Source organism: Athene noctua, chromosome 17, assembly GCF_965140245.1.
Source record: "Athene noctua chromosome 17, bAthNoc1.hap1.1, whole genome shotgun sequence".
In the NCBI taxonomy this organism is placed as follows: Eukaryota; Metazoa; Chordata; class Aves; order Strigiformes; family Strigidae; genus Athene; species Athene noctua.
The window spans coordinates 1,527,398-1,546,505 of NC_134053.1; the positions used below are offsets into that span (position 1 = coordinate 1,527,398).

The 19,108-nt window shown below is 54.8% G+C and overlaps 1 protein-coding gene across 3 annotated transcripts in view; it reads right to left on the reverse strand.

The window, feature by feature from the left end:
* The window catches only part of SGSM1 (small G protein signaling modulator 1), a 44,820-nt gene extending 31,302 nt beyond the window's left edge, over nucleotides 1-13,518 (reverse strand). Inside the window, exons 1-3 of one of the 3 annotated variants that reach the window (XM_074920695.1) lie at nucleotides 13,449-13,518; nucleotides 13,310-13,353; nucleotides 767-842 (exon numbers count right to left, since the gene is read on the reverse strand). In XM_074920695.1, the coding sequence (XP_074776796.1) occupies nucleotides 767-842; nucleotides 13,310-13,353; nucleotides 13,449-13,467 (139 nt within the window). In that variant the 5' untranslated portion in view covers nucleotides 13,468-13,518. The remainder of the gene's footprint in view (nucleotides 1-766; nucleotides 843-13,309; nucleotides 13,354-13,448) is intronic. The other 2 variants (XM_074920696.1, XM_074920697.1) reach the window with 2 other exon arrangements.
* Nucleotides 13,519-19,108: the final 5,590 nt, after the last annotated feature.

Here is a 19,108-nt window from a genome sequence, read left to right on the forward strand (position 1 = left end):
CACGGGGCAGGGTGCTGAGACCTGGCCTCAAGGAACGAGGCTGCCCTCTCCTGCTCCACACTACCTTTGAGATCCAAGTACCCCTCCTCTCCTGCTCCACAGCCCTTGCCCAGTGTCCCCCGGCATGTACTGCAGACAAAAGCCAACAGCTCTTCAGGGAGGTTTTTGGAAAACGCTTCGCCAAGGTTTTGATGGACCCGTTCTGAAACACTTCCACATTTACAAAACCGTACACCAGTAGAAAACAAAAAAAAATAGGTGGAAAAAAACAGGTTAAGTGAAAAGCTGCCAGAAAACAAGCCTGAAACCAGCACACGTCAGAGCAGATCTTCCACAAACTCCATTTACAATTCTTTAGCAGCCTCCAGCCTGCTCCTGCACTCGGGCAGAATGAATACTCCTTTCCTTAAATTCCTATTCTCTAATAGCAAAGAAATATTTGGACTTGACCGACTTTCTGTTGAATCAGTTCTTAGGGGAATTAAAAGATTATTTCTAGTATTTCTTAAGTGACTGTATACACTGCCAACATCCCTCCCTCGACGCATCTCAGTATATTTTAAGCGCAGAGCAAGGGCCTCAGAGACTGTGACCGCTGCCAGAACAACTCCTCCTCTGGCACTAACCACCTCCCCAGCCCCAGCACACGGCCCCAGAACCAGAGTGTGTCCCCAGGAACAGCCCTGGCGCCGGGCAGGGCAAGCCCAACGTCAAGAGGATGCTCCAGCCCCCTGTTCACATCCACATCCCACCACTGGAGACTCACCACAGAAGGAGATGATGTGGCTGCTGTCCTCATGCACAAACTTCCTCGTCACCGCCTCCTCCATGATCTGCTTCACCTGTTGGACAGAGGCCGGGTTAGAGAAAACGTTGAATTTCAGCCCCAGGCCAGAGTGAGGAGACCTGTGGTGGAGCAGGTGCGAGATGCTCTGCTGGCTTCGTGTCTGCAAGGAAACCTCTTCTGCTCTCTGACTTTTCTAATCACTCTGATGGCGCAGGAGGTCTCACGGAGAATTAACACAGCTTTGCCTGCTGAGCATCACCGCCTATTTCAAAAAGTCAGGTATGAAAAGAAAAGGGTGTTTTGTTTTTGAGAAACTTCAGAGTAAGAAACCAGCAGAGAATTAACTGCAGGAAGCAAGCATCATTTAGATAAAAGACATCTTAATAAGGGGAACCAAATCTCATACTTAATGCTTTTAGAGCATCGTTATGTTCTTTCATTTTATGGGGATCTAACAAATTCCACGTGAAGTCGCTGTTCCAAAAGTCAATGCCAAATTCAATGATCACCTGGCACTAAATGTGATTGCAGAGCAATGCAATCAGCGCTGCCTTCCCAAATGACTGAGTCTCCACTGCTCGTGTCACATTACTGGCACTCACTGCAGGGCAATTAACCCAGAGGAAGCTGTCGTGTACGCTGCACATCAGGGGCACTATGTGGCGAAGAAAATCAATAGGGACCCATATAAATTAGGAGCGCGGACACAAGGTGGGAGGTCAGACCTGCCAGGTAAGCAGGCTGCAGAGGACGGACTGTGGCCTTGGGGAAGGTCCCAGCACTGTCTGGCTACTCCACAGCAGCAGCTCAGCAGAGCCTGAGGAGCCCAGGACTGCCAGAGCAAAAATCCAAGTATCCCTCTAGCACCGCTGCTCTTCCACGAGTACCCGTCACCGCCAGCACTGGCTCTGCCCCGCTCCCCCCCGCCACGCAGAGCATCCCTCTGGCAGCACAACACCCCTCAGACCTGCCTGGGAGAAACGGGCAGGGTCACCCCGTAAATCAGCGCTGGGGAACTCGTTACACATCCCCTGGGAGCAGCGGGGCCAGCCGCTGCCGTGAGGGGCTTCCCGCGGCTCAGCTCCAGCGGCTCGCCCAGACCAGATCCTCCCCGGCAGGGCTGGCCCCCCGGCAGTGCAGAGCACTCCCACCGTGCCCGAGAGCTCTCCACCTGCCCACGCAGCCCGTGGTGTTTCCGTGGTGGTCTGGAGCTAAAAAAACCTGGGCTAGACCTTTGTTCCACAGCAACTGCAGGTTATAAACTCGAGTCGCTGTCGAAGAGAGGATTTTTTAAGTGCCTTGCTGCCCCATTTCCGATGATCGGCTTCCAACCCAGGTTGCCAGCAGCCTGTCCCCCCCTTGCTGAGGATCTGTGGAAACATGTTGTCCTCCCTCCATGTCTCCCACTGCTCCTGGCAGCGACCTCGCTGCTGTGCTGAACTTGAACTCAGCTCTTCTCTCCAAGGAGGACACTGAAGGCAGCACCTGAGCACATGCTGCTGCTGAGCAGTGATGGGTTTCAGCACCTCGAGCAACTTCGTGCTCTCAACAGAGATGACTTCTCCCGTTCCCACGGGTTGGGGGAACGCTGCTGGGGGTGCTCTGACTTTCAGGGTGAGATTCTGCATGAAACACCCTTAAAGCTGGGTGATGTGGGGGAGTATGGCCCCACAGTCAGGGCAGGGCAGGAACACAGAGCCGCCCCGAGGGCTGCCTCGGCTCTCCAGCAGCTCCGTCTCCATTCGCCCCATGTCCTTTGTAGGACGCAGGAGCCACACACCAGAGACGGGGAGTTCAGTGCTCGGGGGGGGTTCAGCCTTGCTCGGGCGCTGCTGGAGAAGCTGGGTGTTGTTAATGAAGGAGGCAGCCCTAGACTGAGGGCTCTGCCTGCCGCCGTTGCCCACGGCTGCCTGTCCAGCAGAGCCCGGCCAGCTCGGCCCAGCAGAGCCGTGGTACCCCCGCCCGCCCCCATCGCTCCGCAGCCCTGGGCTGAACATTCCAGCCCTGCTCAGGCCCCAGCTGTCGCCCTCCCTGATCCTGCTGAAATCAGCAAAAGTCCAGCTGAATCTTTGGCCCTTAAACAGTCAGTTCCTAACTGGTTTTCCTTTTAAATACGGAGCTGCCAGCGTGCCCGGACCTCATCTTCTAGTGCCTCTATAGCATCTTGCTTTTCACTCTGTGGTTTCAGAAAACGCAGGGGAAAGGGTTCACAGTGCAGAGATGTGGGCGTAGGAGAGGCTCAGCTTATCAAGATGTTCCCTCTGAAGGCACAAGGAGGAGGAGAAAACAGCAGGTCAAGTCTTGGCCAAGCAAACCTTGCATGTATGAGAGACCTTTAATGCATCATCTGGGGAATTAAACTCCTTTGCAAGATATAATCAAGGTCAGATATGCACAGCTGACAGCTCAATAAAGGAAATCCTTTTATGAATATGGATTAAGAAAAAAGTCCTCTCTACAGCCAAAAGCATATCTCTGCATGTCAAAGCAATCAGGTCAGCTCTGCTGCTCTGCTCCGAGGCACGGGGTGACAACGGAGCCTGCTCGTGAACCCTGGGGAGCAGGATGAGCCCAGGGAGTTCACCTGGACCCCGGCAGCTCAGATGAGCTGGCAGCCAGTCAGGAACTCGCAGCTGGGAACGTCACCGAGATGGGGACCTGGGGACCGGAGTGACTCAGAGCTGGGAATTCACCTTGGCACAGCACGATACAGCTCCTGCAGCTCCTGCATCCCGACTCCAGCTGCAGGAAGACCCCGGGCACCGAGGGCTCCGCTTCCAGAGACCTGCCAGAAAGCTCCCTCTGCGCAGGTGGCCACAAACTGCAGCCGTCCCTTATCAGGGCACCGTCCAGCTCGGCGAGGCCAGCGAGCCCTTCATTTCATTACACCCGACATACAGTTTGGCCCCTTGTCCCGCTGCCACGCACCGAGCACCATGGAAGGAGGCAGCTGCAGCCCTCGCTTGGGCTTCACGGCTCCAAGAGCGTTTTAATTTTAAACTTCAACAACGGAAGGAATACCGTGAAACAGAAACAGGGGCAGAGCAAGTCCCAGCAACAGGGAAGGAGTCCCTCTCTAACATCTGCTGCGTTACAGCGAGAGAAATCCCCCGACCTTGGCCGCAGCAGTGGGAAGCAGCACAACCTCTGTCCACCCAGGTGCACACCAAAACAGAGCTCCTCCTTTTCCTCCACCCGACACCACAAGTGTCCAACAAAGACATGCCAATCCCTCCTTTAGGAAACCCCAATTTTCCCAGGAACCATCACCCATCACCCCCTCGTTGCAGCCCTGGCAGAGGTCGTGACGAATGCCTTGGGACCTCAGGAATTCCCCAAAATTGGGCTCTCCCGGCAGGCTGAGCAGCCTTTGCCCAGTCACAGTCCTCACCCAGGCTGAGCTTCCCCTGTCAGCAGGTCACGGGCACTTCTCTCCCACGTACCCAATTAATCTGCTACAAAACAACGAACACACAGATATAAAACGTACCCTCAGGGCAACACTAGTATCGTCCGTATTTTAAACCTCCCAAAAAACACTTGAGAATCAATGCACATAGATAGTTACCAGCTTCTGATTAAATTAGGAATTTACTCAAAATCAAGCAGTCTATTCAAAAATTTGTCAGGCACCTTTCGTGCACGCTGCTGTCCCAGTGCTCGGACACGAGGCCGCAGTCCCCCCCCCAGCACTGCCTTCTGTGGGCAGGGACCATCTGGTCACTCCGTGCCCACGGAGCCACCAGCACAGCGGGACGCTGGCTCTGACCTGGCATCTCAGCGCCAACACGGCACCAACAACCTGCACTCTCCAGGCACCCAACAAAAAAACCCCTTCCAGAGTTTAATGGAAAATTACTCATTAAAAGAGGACAAAAAAAAAAAAAAAAGCGGTGTATGGACTGAGGTTATCACGCTAAACAAAATAAATCAAAGATATCTAAAGAAATAGAAGTGGAAAGGGCGCTGCAACAAGGGCACTCACCTGACATGAAGGGCTAGAGCAGAACGGGAGCAGCTCTACAACAAACACAAACCCCAGCAGACAGACAGACACGCTCTCGTAACAGAAAACAAGAGTTAGAGCGAGAGTTTTCACACAAAACAATTTTATATTTGCTCATAAATGGACCCAGCTGGCATCTCTAGGACAGCTCCAACCCAGAGCACCCCAAAACTCCCGACAGGTCTCCTCTGCTGTTGTCTGCAGAGCCCGAAGGACTCTCCCCCCCGGCCCCCAGCCCCTTGCAGGGACCCCAAGCGCCACAGCAGCACCCGCCGCCGCCGGGCACGGGCCCCGGAGCCTCTGCCGGCAGCGCGGCGCGCTGGGACAGCGCGGGGATGGAGCACGCCAGCTAACCCCCCGCTTGGCTCACTGCGCAGAGAAGACTTGAACAGCCTCTAAATATGCTGCATTCCAGCATTTTAATGCTAATTCTCATATTGTAGCCAGAACAATCTCCACAAATGAAGCTGCCCACTCTTAGAGAAAGCCAGTCTAAGGAAAATGAGATGTTTGCTCTTCTTTTATTAGAAAGGAAATTAAAACAGCAACTAATGATTTAGCTGTAGGTAAACTCGAGAGGAATATCATAAACTACTCCACAACAGTAAACCCACTCCCGGCTCCAGCTGTGAGCACAGGACGAGCCACCCCTGCTCAGGGTCACCCCACAGCCCGGTGTCCACACAAACTCAACGGCATTAACTGCAGTTCCCAGGACACAACAGCAGACAGGCCAGTCTCGACATCACCGCCTGACCCACGGACTCGCGAGCTAGTCCTCCATTGCTTCACGTGCATGTCTGAATTACAAGGAAATCAATTTTTTTTTCCTCTTTGTCTCATCTCCAAAGCCAGACCCATGAGCCACAGGCACTGGGAAGAGCCCTTGGGTAAGAGCACTCATCAGGGGCATCAGGAACCCCAGCACCCCCCCTTCAGAGCAGGGACCCGAGTCGCAGCCCCATTCCGCAGTGGGGCTCCTAATCCCAGAGCCAGCCTCTCTTTTGGCTCCTCCGGGCCTGCCCAGCTCCATCACAGCCAAAACCCTGCTGTTAAAATGCTGTTTGAGTAACCACTTTTGCGTCCCCCTTCAAAAATGAAAACAAAACCTTACCTATGCACCAACCCCCAGAGCCCAATGAGGGGTGCAGGCTCAGATTTTTCTGCTCCAAAACTCCCAGGACTGTGCTTCATCTCAAAGTCCAATTTTCCCATAACAGAGCTTCAAAACCATGGCCAGTCCCAGCTGTCATTTACGTTGGGGGAGCAAGCCAAATATGACAGCAGCTACAATAACCACCGAGGGGCAGAGATCAGGAGCAAACCAATAACTCCGGGTTTAATTAATCTAAGGCAATATTGACTCACAACTCTCTTTTACCTGGCTGAATTTTTCCAGGCAAGTCACCACACAACCTCTACTCCAGATCATTCAGGGATGTTTACAGCCACAGTTTTCCCTGCCACGCTTCTTGCGAAGCCCTGCGCTGGTTATTAAGGCGCTGGTATGGGAGCACAGCGTCTCCCGTGTACTTGGCCATGCTCGTGACTCTGAAATTGTTTATAGCAAGCCAGATGCAGAGTCCCCAGCTCGATCCTTTTCTCTTTACTGGGGGAGGGCTGATTTAGATCAGACCTAAGGAAGAAATTCTCCCCTGTGAGGGGGGTGAGGCCCTGGCACAGGCTGCCCAGAGAAGCTGTGGCTGCCCCCTCCCTGGCAGGGCTCAAGGCCAGGTTGGACGGGGCTTTGGGCAACCTGGGCTGGTGGAAGGTGGCCCTGGTTGGAACTAGATAGTCTTTAAGGTCCCTTCCCACCCAAACCAGCCTGTGATGCTATGATTCATGTAATCCACGTTCTGAAAACAAAAGATTTACAGTAAAAAAATACAGTGGAAATGAAGACATCTTCTGCTGAACATCCACCTCTGCACGGAATGTCAAGCATTTGGGTGGGATGAGCTGATGCCAGACCAGCTGCACTGTCTGTATGCTCTCAGGATCCACCTCGCCTCAGAGGGCAACCAAGCACCGACAACCGTGGTGCCAAACAAAACTACTCTGCTCGCTGGCAGCACTGCAACAGCTCGGAAAAACCCCCAGCAGATACAGGAGGAGCCCTGGAAATCCCTCCCCTCCTTCCCATCCCTCCTTAACAGACTGCAGGAAGATGACTCCCATCCCAAGTAAATATGCAGGGAATCAGAAAGAGCATCCCAATCCCCATCCAGCACAAACAAGCCCTGTGTTCAGGAGCTACAACTGCCACTTGCGGTTCAAGCCTATTCTTTAAATCTCAATGCATTTCTTTTCCATGAGCTTCTTCAATCTGCTCTTCTATATGTTCAAAAACCCCCAAACTAAACAAACAAAAAAACCACCCCACACTGATGATACAGGCTTTAAACTTGGTTTGCTTTTGTATGTTCGCTTTTCAAATTCTTTTATGAGCTGGTGTTTTCTCACTCTCACTGCAGTCTTTAAGGGCTGCTTTGATTATGTATTTGAAAGTTAATTCTATCCCAGTTTTGGCACAGCGAGTCCACATGGGCACTCCTTGATGTAATCTGAGTTTTTCTGTAATTGCTTCTCCGAATCAAGGTCTCTTTCCAGGAATAAGCTCTGGTGAAGCTCCACAGGAAAGCTGCCCATACACAGTGCAAGACTCATCCTCGTAGCACTCCAGTATTATCTCCTCTCAGGTATTATAAAATGCCAAAGGATCACTTAGTGAAGCGGATGCAGTATTGAGACAACCCCAGGCATGTTTGTATTTGCAAGGACAAACGCGATTCCCCCAGTGAACATTTCCTGGCAGAAACCCCAGGTTTGTTTTTGTCTCTGGCTCTTGGCTTGCCTTGCACCAAAGGTGGATCCGTGTCCAAGGCAAAGCAAGCGCAGAATCTCCGGTCAGCCCTAGGACACCAAGACATTTCCCCAAACCCCAGAGTCTTCCACGTCTGGGCTGCCCATGGGAGTGTGCTGGGGATGGTGGAGAGAAAAAACAATACCTGCAATCACACCGCCTGCGCCGCAGCTAAAAGCCACTTTTTCAGCTCAGGCGGAACTTCTCAGCCCGATACCTCTCACAAACCAGATTTACCTTCTCATTCGAACATGAAATGTCGGCCTATCGCCTGTCTTGTTGCTACAACATCCTTTTTTCGCAGACTTGTTTATGAATTCACGTTATTAAACTCAGCGTTGCAAGACACAGTTTCTTATCGTTCCAGCAACAAACACCCTGATTATTCCAACAGCAGGTGCCAGACTTTTCCGGCACCATCACAAGTCACAGCCAAGCTCTGCCACTTATCCACGAGTTCACTAGCTGACCACTAAATAATTCCGGTTAATTGTGCTCCAATCAGTTAAAATACTGCCAGCTTCAGCGTGCATGCCCTATTTATAGGCAGAGACTTCCCGGGCTCTGGCAGCCGTTTGGATGGGGCAGGGGAGAAGAGGGCTGCCCGGCGCCGGGCTCTGCACACACTTGCCCTTAAAACAGCTCCATATTCTTGCTGCCACAGAAACATTGATTGCAATCCTACCAGCTGAGGCCTTCGGCTTTTCTAAAAGTCTTATTTAATTATTTATCACCGCTTACTAAATAAAACATAGCACCTTCTGCAGCTGGGGTATCACCCACGTGACACACGTGGGATTTCCCGGCCAGCCGGCAGACCTTCCCCAGGAACCACGTGTGCTCACGGTTGGGAACTGGGCTGAGTCTCCTTGAGGGGTAAGGAGGAAGAAGGTGTTAATGCATATAAACCCAGAATATTTGAGCAGTTTGCTGGAAAAGAAATCAAAAAGGGATTGAATAGAAGGATTCATAATGCAACATTATACCCTGGGGGAAACAGGAATGATCCCAGTGATGTGTATTTGTTGGCAGTATTTTCCATCAGACTTTCTTCACAGGGCAGCAACTTTTGGCCCAAAATCCATACCTACAACACTAACTTAAGATCACTTAAGATCATGTTATAGCTGGTTCTATTCCTGTTGTGCTTGTCAAACCCAAGTTTCCATGCCATCTGTTGGCACTGCTGCTACCGCTAGCTGTGAGATGCTCAATAAAGACACTGCAACATTTCAAGAAAAACTTTAGTCATTTCTCTGTTTTCAACGCCTGATCTCAAAGCTTTACCCTGTTTTGTTCTGCACCCATCACACCACAAAGCTTCTGTTTTCCGAGTTGCTAAACGTTAAGCTGACAAGCATTTTGGATTCAATTAGCAAACACGGCAAAGACTGACACTCTCTGCACTGAAACCAGGTGCAACTTCCAGCCCAGAATTGCTTTGAAGTCCTGAATCTGTGCAAAACCCAGGTATTTCCATGGCAACGGCCAGGACGCCACAAGGAGAAGAGGATGACATTTTGGCAGCAGAGAGGAGAGGCTGGGTGGGGAGGAAGGAGGCTCCTCTGGCATGCAGATCCTCCTGAACGCCGAGAAGGAAGATGAAGGAAGGAGGAAAGCAGCATGAAACCTGTTCTGGGTATGAAAGATCAAGCCAGGGGTTTCTGGAGCATGAGAGCACTTCTGCACACCACTGCTTTTATCTTCAAAAGGAGAGAAAATGGTCCCCAGCGATTAGTAATACTCTTTTCAGAGGAGATCGATGCGGGCAATCGAGAAATGCCGCATTAAAGCTGTCTGTTTACTTTTGATAGAGGAACATCTGAAAAAGGCTGACCTGGGTGCTTGAGAAACATCAGAAGGTCCCTCTGCAAATAGCAGCTTTCATTACAAACCTGCAGCTTATCATCCTCATCTTCATTTTGCCTGAACAGTTTTGACAGCTATGCAAAGGCCTTTTTTAATTTAAAAAAAAAAAAAAAAAAAAATTGGCCTTGAGAACATTTAAAGCCATCAACATTAATTTTTCAAATCCTAATAACATTAAATTAATTTACAATTTTCTACCAATCCAGAATGAAATAGCTGGCATTGATGCTGGCAATCTGATATTTTGGAACTACAGGCATACATACACGCTCCAGAAAAACAAACCCAAGCTGCAAAAATATTGCTCTTACCAGTCACTCTGTGTTACTTAGCCACAAAGCAGACAACATGGCTGCGTAGCGGGGGCGCATCCTTTAAAGGGTGGGAGGAAGGGAGACTGACTGTTGTCCCTGTGATACACGATGATGGAATTAGTCAACAGCTACACAGTGACAACCATTCAAGCTATTCAAAAATAAAGAATATACCCCACAGGAGACCGCGGGACATCAGCAAGGGAGCAGGCTGTGGTCAGTCAACAGTTTTTAAAGAAATTCTAAGAACAGGCAGCAAAACGTTCAATACAGACACAGCGGTTATGGATGAGTGAAAGACTTAAAGCTGCTTGCTGAGTGGGAAGCTAAATATAAACTAAGTTTCTGCAGAGAATAAACAAGACAACTGTTTACTTTCATATTCCATTCAGCTTTTCACACAACTAATTTTCCAGGCACAGTGTAATACAGCCTGTGCTTCACGGGTAACACCTGCTTCCCCACCTATTCTTGTATGCAGTGCAATTACCTGGAGGTAGTCAGAGACCTCCCACAGGATTCTCCCTTATTAAAAATGAAAACTTGCAAAAGAAGGGGAAGAACATGGGTTGCAAGAAAAGTATTTTTTAGTTGAAAACCCAACACTCTTTTAAACCTGGATATTTCGGGCTCTGGGTTTTTCAAGAAGCCTCACTCCATCTGATAAAAGCTCTAAAAAAAAAAAATCAGAGAAGATTTGGTTATGCTTCTTTATCCTGCAAAGCAGGAAACAGGATTCCTCAGAAAGTCATACTTCCACTCCTTCCCTTGCAGTCCGCTGACAAATATTTGCAGCTTTCAGGATTGGTTTCATTTATCGTGACCAATGGAAAAAACAAAAAAAAGAAAAAGGAAAAAAAGACGGTGATAGCACAACTCATTTCAACCTGTAAATCCACTGCAGAGCAGGACTTCTTCAAAATAAAAATGCACTAACCATGGCAACAACCAAATATCAAAGTCCATTTGCTCATTGCTGTGCTTTGGGTAATTTTGGTTTACTGTTGATCTACATTCTTTAATCAGACCTTGTCCTCGCACTATTTCATTCACTGAGTCACCACACTGGGATGACAGATGTGGGCGGCTTCCCAGGTACGATCTGTGGCCGTCCCCAGGCCCGGGGAGCTCACCTGCACTTGAGGACCTCAGCAGGTCACAGGGAGCCATGGCCGAAGCACAACCAGACACGGTCTACTGAAATGAGCAGCTTTGTGAAAGGCAAAAATTCCACGAGGGGCAGGGGGGGAAGGAGATTTCTGCAGTTGGCCCTTTCTACTCCTCCTTGGAACCTGCACAAGCTCCCAACTTAACCTGAGGTCAGTCTAGGAGGGAAGAAAAAACAAAAGCATGAGCAAAACAGGCCCAATGGCAGGGAACAACAGGCAAAAGAACACCCCACCAGCTCCCAATTTCAGGGATGTTGCTAAACACTTAACTGCGTAACCTATGGGATCACGTTTCCCCAGGGTTTTAAAACCCTAACAGAGCAAAGCCGAGGTGGAGAGCACGCAGAGCACGGGTCTGACAGGGAATTCCCCCCCAGAGCACCCCGCCTCGCTGGACCAAGGCCCCTGCCAGCCTCTGGGACAGTGGGGAGAAACCTGAAGGAAAGTGCAAGCACCCAGCACCTGTGTGGGAAAAGATCCCACCCACAGTGCTGTCCTGAGGCAGAGCCCAGAGCGAGGAGCCCAGCAGGGAAAAAAAAAAAAAAATCTCTGCTCTGCATCAGCACTGCCCTTGCTAAAGGGCTGCTGGAGAGATACTAGACTGTGTCAAACACCCACGTCACGGCACCGTGACGCGTTGGCTGGTGGCATTTCACCAGGGCAGAAGGGCTTTCCCCACACGCCACCTCGCCTTCCATCTTCACCTGCATTCACCAAACCCTCGTACGATACGTTTATTCCACCAAAAGCCAGCGGAAGGGCACGTCACAACCTTCAGCTCTCCTCCCCGAGGCACGAGCTGCGCTTTCCTCAAGCAAAGGAGGAAGAGCAGAGGGAGAGCAGCCCGGTACAGCACGGAAGATGCTCGTGAGCAGTGACAGCTCGCAGAGGCCACAGCGGGCTCTGGGAGGAAGCCCCCGCCCGCTGGGCCAGCGGTTTCAGCAGCACGATGGGCAATCCTCCTCGCTCCCAGCCCGCAGCGGCAGTCGACGCACAGTCTGCTGTTTTGTCTCTCTCCACTCAGGAGGAGTCGCAGACAGACAGCAATAATGAGATGTCAGCTTTATCCCCGACGCTAAATAAATGTCATACCCTTTTTCTGGTTTAATAGCCGTTGCCAAGGCAACAAGTGGTATTCCTTACCACCACACCCAGCACAGGGTGAGAGGTGGGAAGGGGTCTGGCTGAACAGCCAAACACACTGCGCTGTCACCCTCCCCAGACCTACCACCCACCGGCCTTGGTCACCCGAGCAGCGTCTCGGCAGGGACGTTCCACTTTCCAGAGCCCATAAACTGGCTATCAAGATGCTCACAAACCAAACACCACACATCACGCCCTCCAAACTCCCAGGGGAGGTGACCTGCAGGGACAGACCACGGGCAGGAGGTGACAGCAGCTCCCGGCCACCCAACGCTCCACCACTGGGCACAGCAAGCCCAGGTGTCCCTGCTGCAGGTCCCACGACACTCAGGCTCAGCAGGCACGGCCGGGCGGCTCAGACGGCCCCGCCGGGCCACGCACCCACCTCCAGCACCAGCAACACACCAGCTGCGTGGCAGAGCCGGGGGACTCCCGGCTCCCTCTCTGGATCTACCGTCAGCTCACCGGGTTAACGCCACGCACAGTAACAAACACCAAGCTCTGCAAAAAACACAGTATAAACTAAGAGAGTTAAAGATGCCCAGAGAAGAGAGACCAGAGCAAGGAGATGTAAAACGCCATCGCTTTGTGCTGGACACGCACACACACACGTGCATGTTCCCCGTTTTTTCTCCTGCTCCCCGACACCCGGCTGCCTCCCGCCCGGCCAAAGCGCAACGAGGGGTCCGTCCCACCCCAGCTCCCGAGGTCAGCAGCACCCGGAGTCACCCCATTTTCCCCTGCAGAAAAAAAATCACAACTTGAGAAAGCGGCTCTGCCACCGGCAAAAGGCAATTTTCAAAAGATACAGGACACCGGGGTGCTAAAATTCCCCGGTGCCGCGGAGGGATGCTCCCCCACCTCGCCGGGAACCGGGCTGGGCTCCCCCGCAGCCCCGCTCGGGGTTGTGCTTTGGTTTTAGTTGGGTTTTGTGGGTTGTTGGGGTTGGTTTTTTTTTGGGGGGGAAGGGGGGGACACACACACACGACACTGTTAAATTCGCTGCAGCAGCAGCGGCGGGAGCTGCGGGACGCTGCGGGCTGGCGAGCCCGGGGCCGGGGCTCCCCTCCGGGCAGGGTCCCGCCGCATCACCGCGGAGCCGGGGGGCACCGAGCCGCGACCGGGCAGCCGGGGCTGCTCCCGCGGTCCCGCACCCACCTCCTTCTTGACGGTGCGCAGCAGCCGCTGCCGGGTCTCCGTCTCTGTGGGGAGAAGGGGGGGAGAGAGGCCCGTTAGCGCGGCCCGGCCCCACCGGCCCCGCCGCCGCCGCCGCCCCCGGCCCCGCCGCCCTACCCACCCGCCGGAGCCGCCGCCATGGCCGCGCTCCTCCGCTCCGCAGCGCCGGCAGACTGACGGCGGGGCCGCTCCGCGGGGCCGGGCCGGGCCGGGCCGACCGGGCCGCGCCGCCCACCCGCGCCCGCCGGGGTGGGGCCGCCGCCGCCGCCGCCAATCCGCGCCACGGGGCCACCCCGGCAACGGGGCCGGGGGGGGCAGCGCGGAGCGGCCCCGGGCCCCCAGGGACCCGGCGGGGACCCGCACCGGGCTCGGCCCCTCGAGGGGCGGGGGGACCCCGGCCAGGCCCCGGCCCTCGGACGGGCCTCGAGCGGGCCCGGTTCCACGGCACGGGGGGCCCCGGCTAGGCCCAGGCCCCTCCAGCGGGGCCACAGTCGGGCCCAGCGCTCGCCCCCACCAGGGACCCCCACCAGGGACACCCCGCCCCAGCGCTGGCACCCCCCGACCTGGGGCCGAGGTGCCCCCTCAGGGCCCGTGACACGGGGTGACGCGGGGTGACGCGGGGACGGGGCGCAGGCCGAAGCCCGGCCGAGCCCTCGGTGTGTAAACCCCAGTCCTTGTCGAAACAGTCTTTGAGGTAACATGGGGAGCTCGGGGGTCACACGGAGGTGCGAAGCGATGGCGTCCTCGCAGCCCGGGGCCGTCCCGGAGGCTCCCGAGGGCGCTTCCACAGCCGGAGGGCGATCCTGCCCCGCGGTGACCCACTCACAGGAGACCCGAGCTGCCTCCGCCACAGCCCCTCCGGAGAAAGCCCCGCCGAGCAGCTCCCATTAACGCGCCGCCTGTTTTTCTCTTCCCTCGTTTGCTGTTCCAGGACATTTCCATAGAAACAGCATCCCGGCTCCTTCGCAGTCCGGTTTCCCATAACTACAAACCGCATTAGCGCGACCTGGCCACGCTGCACGCCGGCACGCAGCCGCTGGCCACCATCGCACCCCGGCTGGCCCTCGCCGCCCTTGCTTGGGAAGGGACGCGAGCCCGGCGCAGAGAGCGGGGAAGTTGCCGTCCCGTTACAAACTCCCAGCCCCGCCGGCCCCTGCAGCCCTGGGCCGCGGCCCCGGCAGCAGAGCGGCTGCTTTTTGCTCCGTGCTGGTGCTCGGTGGCCCTGAAGACAGCGGGAGCCGCCTGTCCCGCCAGCCCCCGCCAGCCAGGAGAGCAGGAGGGAGCCCTGGACTCAGGATTAATCAGAATTCGGCCCCTTCTGTACTTTACCGCTGGCACAGGGGCCAGGAGAATATATCCATTGTAAAGAAATCCTATTTCCTCGTACTCTATTTGCTTTCCACTGTTTATTTGCTTGCTAAATACCCTGTGAACAGAGGTGGTGGCAGCGCAGACGTTACTGAGCTGCAGCAACAGGGCCAGCTTGCTTGGGTGTGTGTGATTGCTGAGTCAGGTGGATCCCAGCAAGATTCCGGGACCGGGGGGAATCTCGTCTGGGCAGCTCCGGGTGCCACTGGTGGGGGTCACAGCTCCCGTCTGCGGTCACTGAGTGTTGGTTGACCCTCAGAATTCCGCTCTCAGCCCGGGGAATCGCCCCTGGCCTCAGGTGGGGGCATCACACGCCTGGTTTGTCCGTCCGGCTGCAGCTCTGCTCCCCTCGACCACCGGCTGCGGACCCTCGAGGCAGCGAGCCCGGTTGCCCAGTCTCACCACTGCATGTCTCCTGCTTGCGCTGGGGTCTGTCCTGCATATGGGGTCCCCTTCCTCCAAAAGGGGTGCGGGAGGGGGAGGACTGAAGGTGCCACGAGGCAGGAGACTGGGGGTTTTCAGGCCTGGCCGGGCTGTGCTCACGCTGGAGCTCTGCTCCTCCGCAGCCCCACCTGCCATTCCTTGATGACCACGGGCCCTACGGCTTTGAACGGGCAATTAAGACAGGCTAATAAGCAACTGTCACGAAGGCATCGATGTAGGAGCACCATGGGATATCAGCAGTGAATCCAGTCACCAGCTCACGGCCCTGACCCCGAGCCGAGGCTGGGACGGCGGGCAGCCGTTCCCCTTCACACGTGTGGGTGCTGACACCCAAGAGGTGCCCCGTTCCGGGGAGCCGGGACACAGCACGGACACGTCACGCACGGCACCTTGCACATCTCTGGGCTCTCTAAAGCTTCTCCAGCCCAGGGTGAGACTGACTTAAACCGACAGCATGGGCCAGCCAGGAGAGCCTGGGCTGCCTGACAGAGCTTCGAACTTGGCCTCAGGCAGGCAGGTGAGTTTCTCCTGCCTGCTTCTCACTTTTGCTGTTGTGAAAATTATGTTGGAGACATTGCCCTGCCCCTTGGCTGTCAGGGCACACCAGAAATTGCTCAGTTGAGCACCTCAGTCAGGGAAACACATCTGTCCAAGCTGAACCAAAAGGACTTTTCCCAACAAACAAACCAACCCCACTTACTTTAAGAGCCAAGATGAGCCCAAGCAACTTTTAGAGCGCCCAGAACCCCTCGGCAGCTCTGCCGCAGTGCTTGTGCTCCGGACAAGCCCTGCCTGGCCCCCCCCGCGCCCGTACTGGCAGGATGCGGCCGAGGGGCGATGCCGAGGGAGCCCACACCCCCCCTGGGCTCTGCCGAGCTCGGGGGAGCCACGAGTACCTGGGGAGCTCCACTCAGATGCACAGCAGAGGGAAGCCCAGGGGAGCGAGAAGATCATTTCGATTCCTGTTAACGAACCGTGCTGGTTTTATACGATCTTCAGTCCTGTCAATCTCTGCAGCTCTCCAGGCTGACACGGGGTGGGCAGCGTCCACGCGCCCAACAAGCTGGAGAGTTCAGGGGGGTTGGCGGGACTGTGACCCAGTAAGGCAACGCTTAGGCCATTGGAGAGGGACGACGAGCGATTTACCTGTCTTCTTCCCAGGAGCAACTGTGCTATACAGGGGGTGGGAGCCCTAACTCATTTATTACCTTCCTTTGGGGAGAAATTACCTAAAACAAGCCCAGGGACAAAATTTCTATCAGCATCGCTGGTTCCTTTTCCTTGGAAAATTCTGCTTCTCCCTGGATTAAAGATGGGTGGGAGATGCTTGGCCCCTGTTTTCTGAGGTCTGGAGAGCTTAAATGAAAGCACATTGATCTATGCTTAATGTGATTAAGTTACATCTCTGAGTATCATGCTAATTAAATTAAATTTCCCACTGCTGCCTCTGCAGCTTAAACAGGATAGTTGTTTTAAGACCACAATTCACTCCTCTGCATTTCACTGCATGCATGCGCAGGTAGGATAAAAGCAATCTGCTAATCAAATAATCGTACGGTTTAGAAACAACTCCTAACTCGATGGAAATTCAAATTTAAATCTGATTTGAGCTAGATTTAAAGCCTACATTTTAATCTAAAGTGATTTGTGCTTTGAGTAAAGAAAATAACAGGAAAAAGCAAGAGTAAAGTGGTGAAGGAGCGCGCAGAGTCCGTCCGGCTGCGCTGCCCGGGGTATTTAGGCAGCGTGATGGGTGATGCGCGGGGATCAGCCGGTTTTCAGAGCCTGAGCTGCAGCAAAGGAAAGGCAGAGCCGCCGTCACAGCCTCCCCTTCCCCACCACAGGCCAAAAATGAATGCTGGGATCCAGCACCCCTGACTTCAGCTCTGTATTTTTTCAAATGTTACGTAGCCTCCATAGGCTCCTCTCTGAAGCGCTTCTAATCGAATGTCAGATGACAGACAAAAATATTTGGCTGCAGTTGGGAAAATTAACATTTAACATTTAACATTTAATAAACATTTAACCCAGAAAACTCCCTGGTCTGATGTGTCACTGATGGGCACACAGAGCCCCACGCGCTCTACAGTTGATGGGCCAGGCTGGAGCAACACGCAACAGCCCCTTACACCGGGGCTGGAAAACCGTGAGCAGAATAAACAAAACTTGGGGGAAAATTCATCTCTCCGGTGGGTCGCAGAGCCGGGATCCCGCTGGGAGCTCAGTGCTCGCAAGGTGCCGAGGGCTGAGTCTGGGGAGCACAACTCCTCGCAGTGAGGATCATCTCCCAAAGACACCTCTCCCTCTGCCCTCCTCCCGTCTCCAGCAGCCCTGGGAACCTGCCGCGGTTTTTCCAGCTTGCAGCTTCTAAGAAAAAAAAAAAAATAATTGCAATTTCAAAGCTCTCTCCTCATTGATTTGACAGCAGCAGCATTGACCCGATGCCGGAGCAGAGACAGGCACGTTAGTGGGTCGGAGCGGGTGTCACGGGGGGGCGATCGGGCACCCAGGGAGAAGGTGGGAGCTGGGGGGGCGGGATGGGAGCACTGGGGGGGATCTGTCGGGCTGCTGGAACCACCGGCACGGCTGGAGCCGAGCAGCACTGGTGTGCTGGGCAGCCGATGCTGGTTGGTGCTTCGGCGCGGGGAGGTTTTCGCAGCGGACAGGCCGCACGTCCCTGCGCTCAGAACCGGCGTGTGGCTCTGCTCGGAGCTGCTGTGCGAACCGTTAGAGCCGAGTGGGTCCTGCGGGCCCGGCTCTGCCCAGGGTGTGAGCACAAAGCCCACCTTGGGCCTCTCCTCGGTGTCGTTTAAAAGATGACTGTGGAGAAAACAAGAGGCTCTTCAGGGCAGCAAGTAGCTTAGTACTCAAAAGATGTCAGCGTTTGAACCGATGCTGCTTCGCACCCGGGAAGTGGCCGCAGCCCGACACCCCACCCCGAGGGTGCTGGGGGGCACCTGCTCCCCCCAGACCACCTCTCCCACCGCCCGCCAGCTCCTCCCGTCAGGGCTGGGAGCGACCCTGAGCCCGTCTGTTGTGGCTTCCTCGCAGGGAGCAGGACGGGGAGCAGGAGGGTCTCCCCGCTCAGCACACCGAGCCACTGCCTGGGAACTACCCGGGGAAGGGAAGGGTCAGCCACAGAGACAGAGCTTTTGGTTTTTTACAGTTGCTATGGCACCAGCTGTCTCTGTTCTGTCATTTATGCCCTTAAAATGGTTCTTGGTCGGGAGGGATCAATCCTTGCTCCCCCCAGCACGCTCCTCAGACAGATCATGGCGGCAAAGGGGATTTCTCACCTTCATCCCTAAGCGAGGGACCACTGCAGCCCCCCCGACAGCCCCCGCAGCCCTCGCCTTTTGTGACAAGGGCTGCCGCTGAAATTCACGGCTTTGCGCGGCCCCGGGAGGGACACGAATCCTCTGTAAACCCCCAGGAGATTAATTGTCCCTCACCTTCGTGCCAGACCTCAGCTCGGGGGAGAGCCACACCGGCAAACCTGGCGGGGCCACGGAGGGGGGGTTCTGTCTGGCCACAACGGGACCCCCCAACCTCCGCTCGCTCCCCGCTCCGTGTGTGGGATCACCCTGACACCCTCCAGCGAAACCCCCTCACGTGCAGAGAGCTCTTACCAGTCACTCCTCGTAAGCCCACGAGCAGAAAATCGATGCGTTTTCAAACGAAAGGTGTTAAAAGGAATAAGAATTTCACGTTCCTCAAGCAGAGAGGGAGAAGTGGTGCTGAGCACAGCCCCCCCTGCGCAGGGAGGGGGCAGCTCGGGGCTGGACACCCCAAGTTCAACCCTCTGCTGCTGGGGTCCCCGCTCCGGGTCAGGGAATGCCAGGGGGTACACGGTGAGGTGGGGGGGCAGCCAAACGCAGGAGGGGTAGGTGGTTAAGACTAAAAAAATCCCATTCCCAGGGCTCTCGAGCTCACACGGCGCAGGGGAGGAGCCGGGGGGGTGATGTTGTC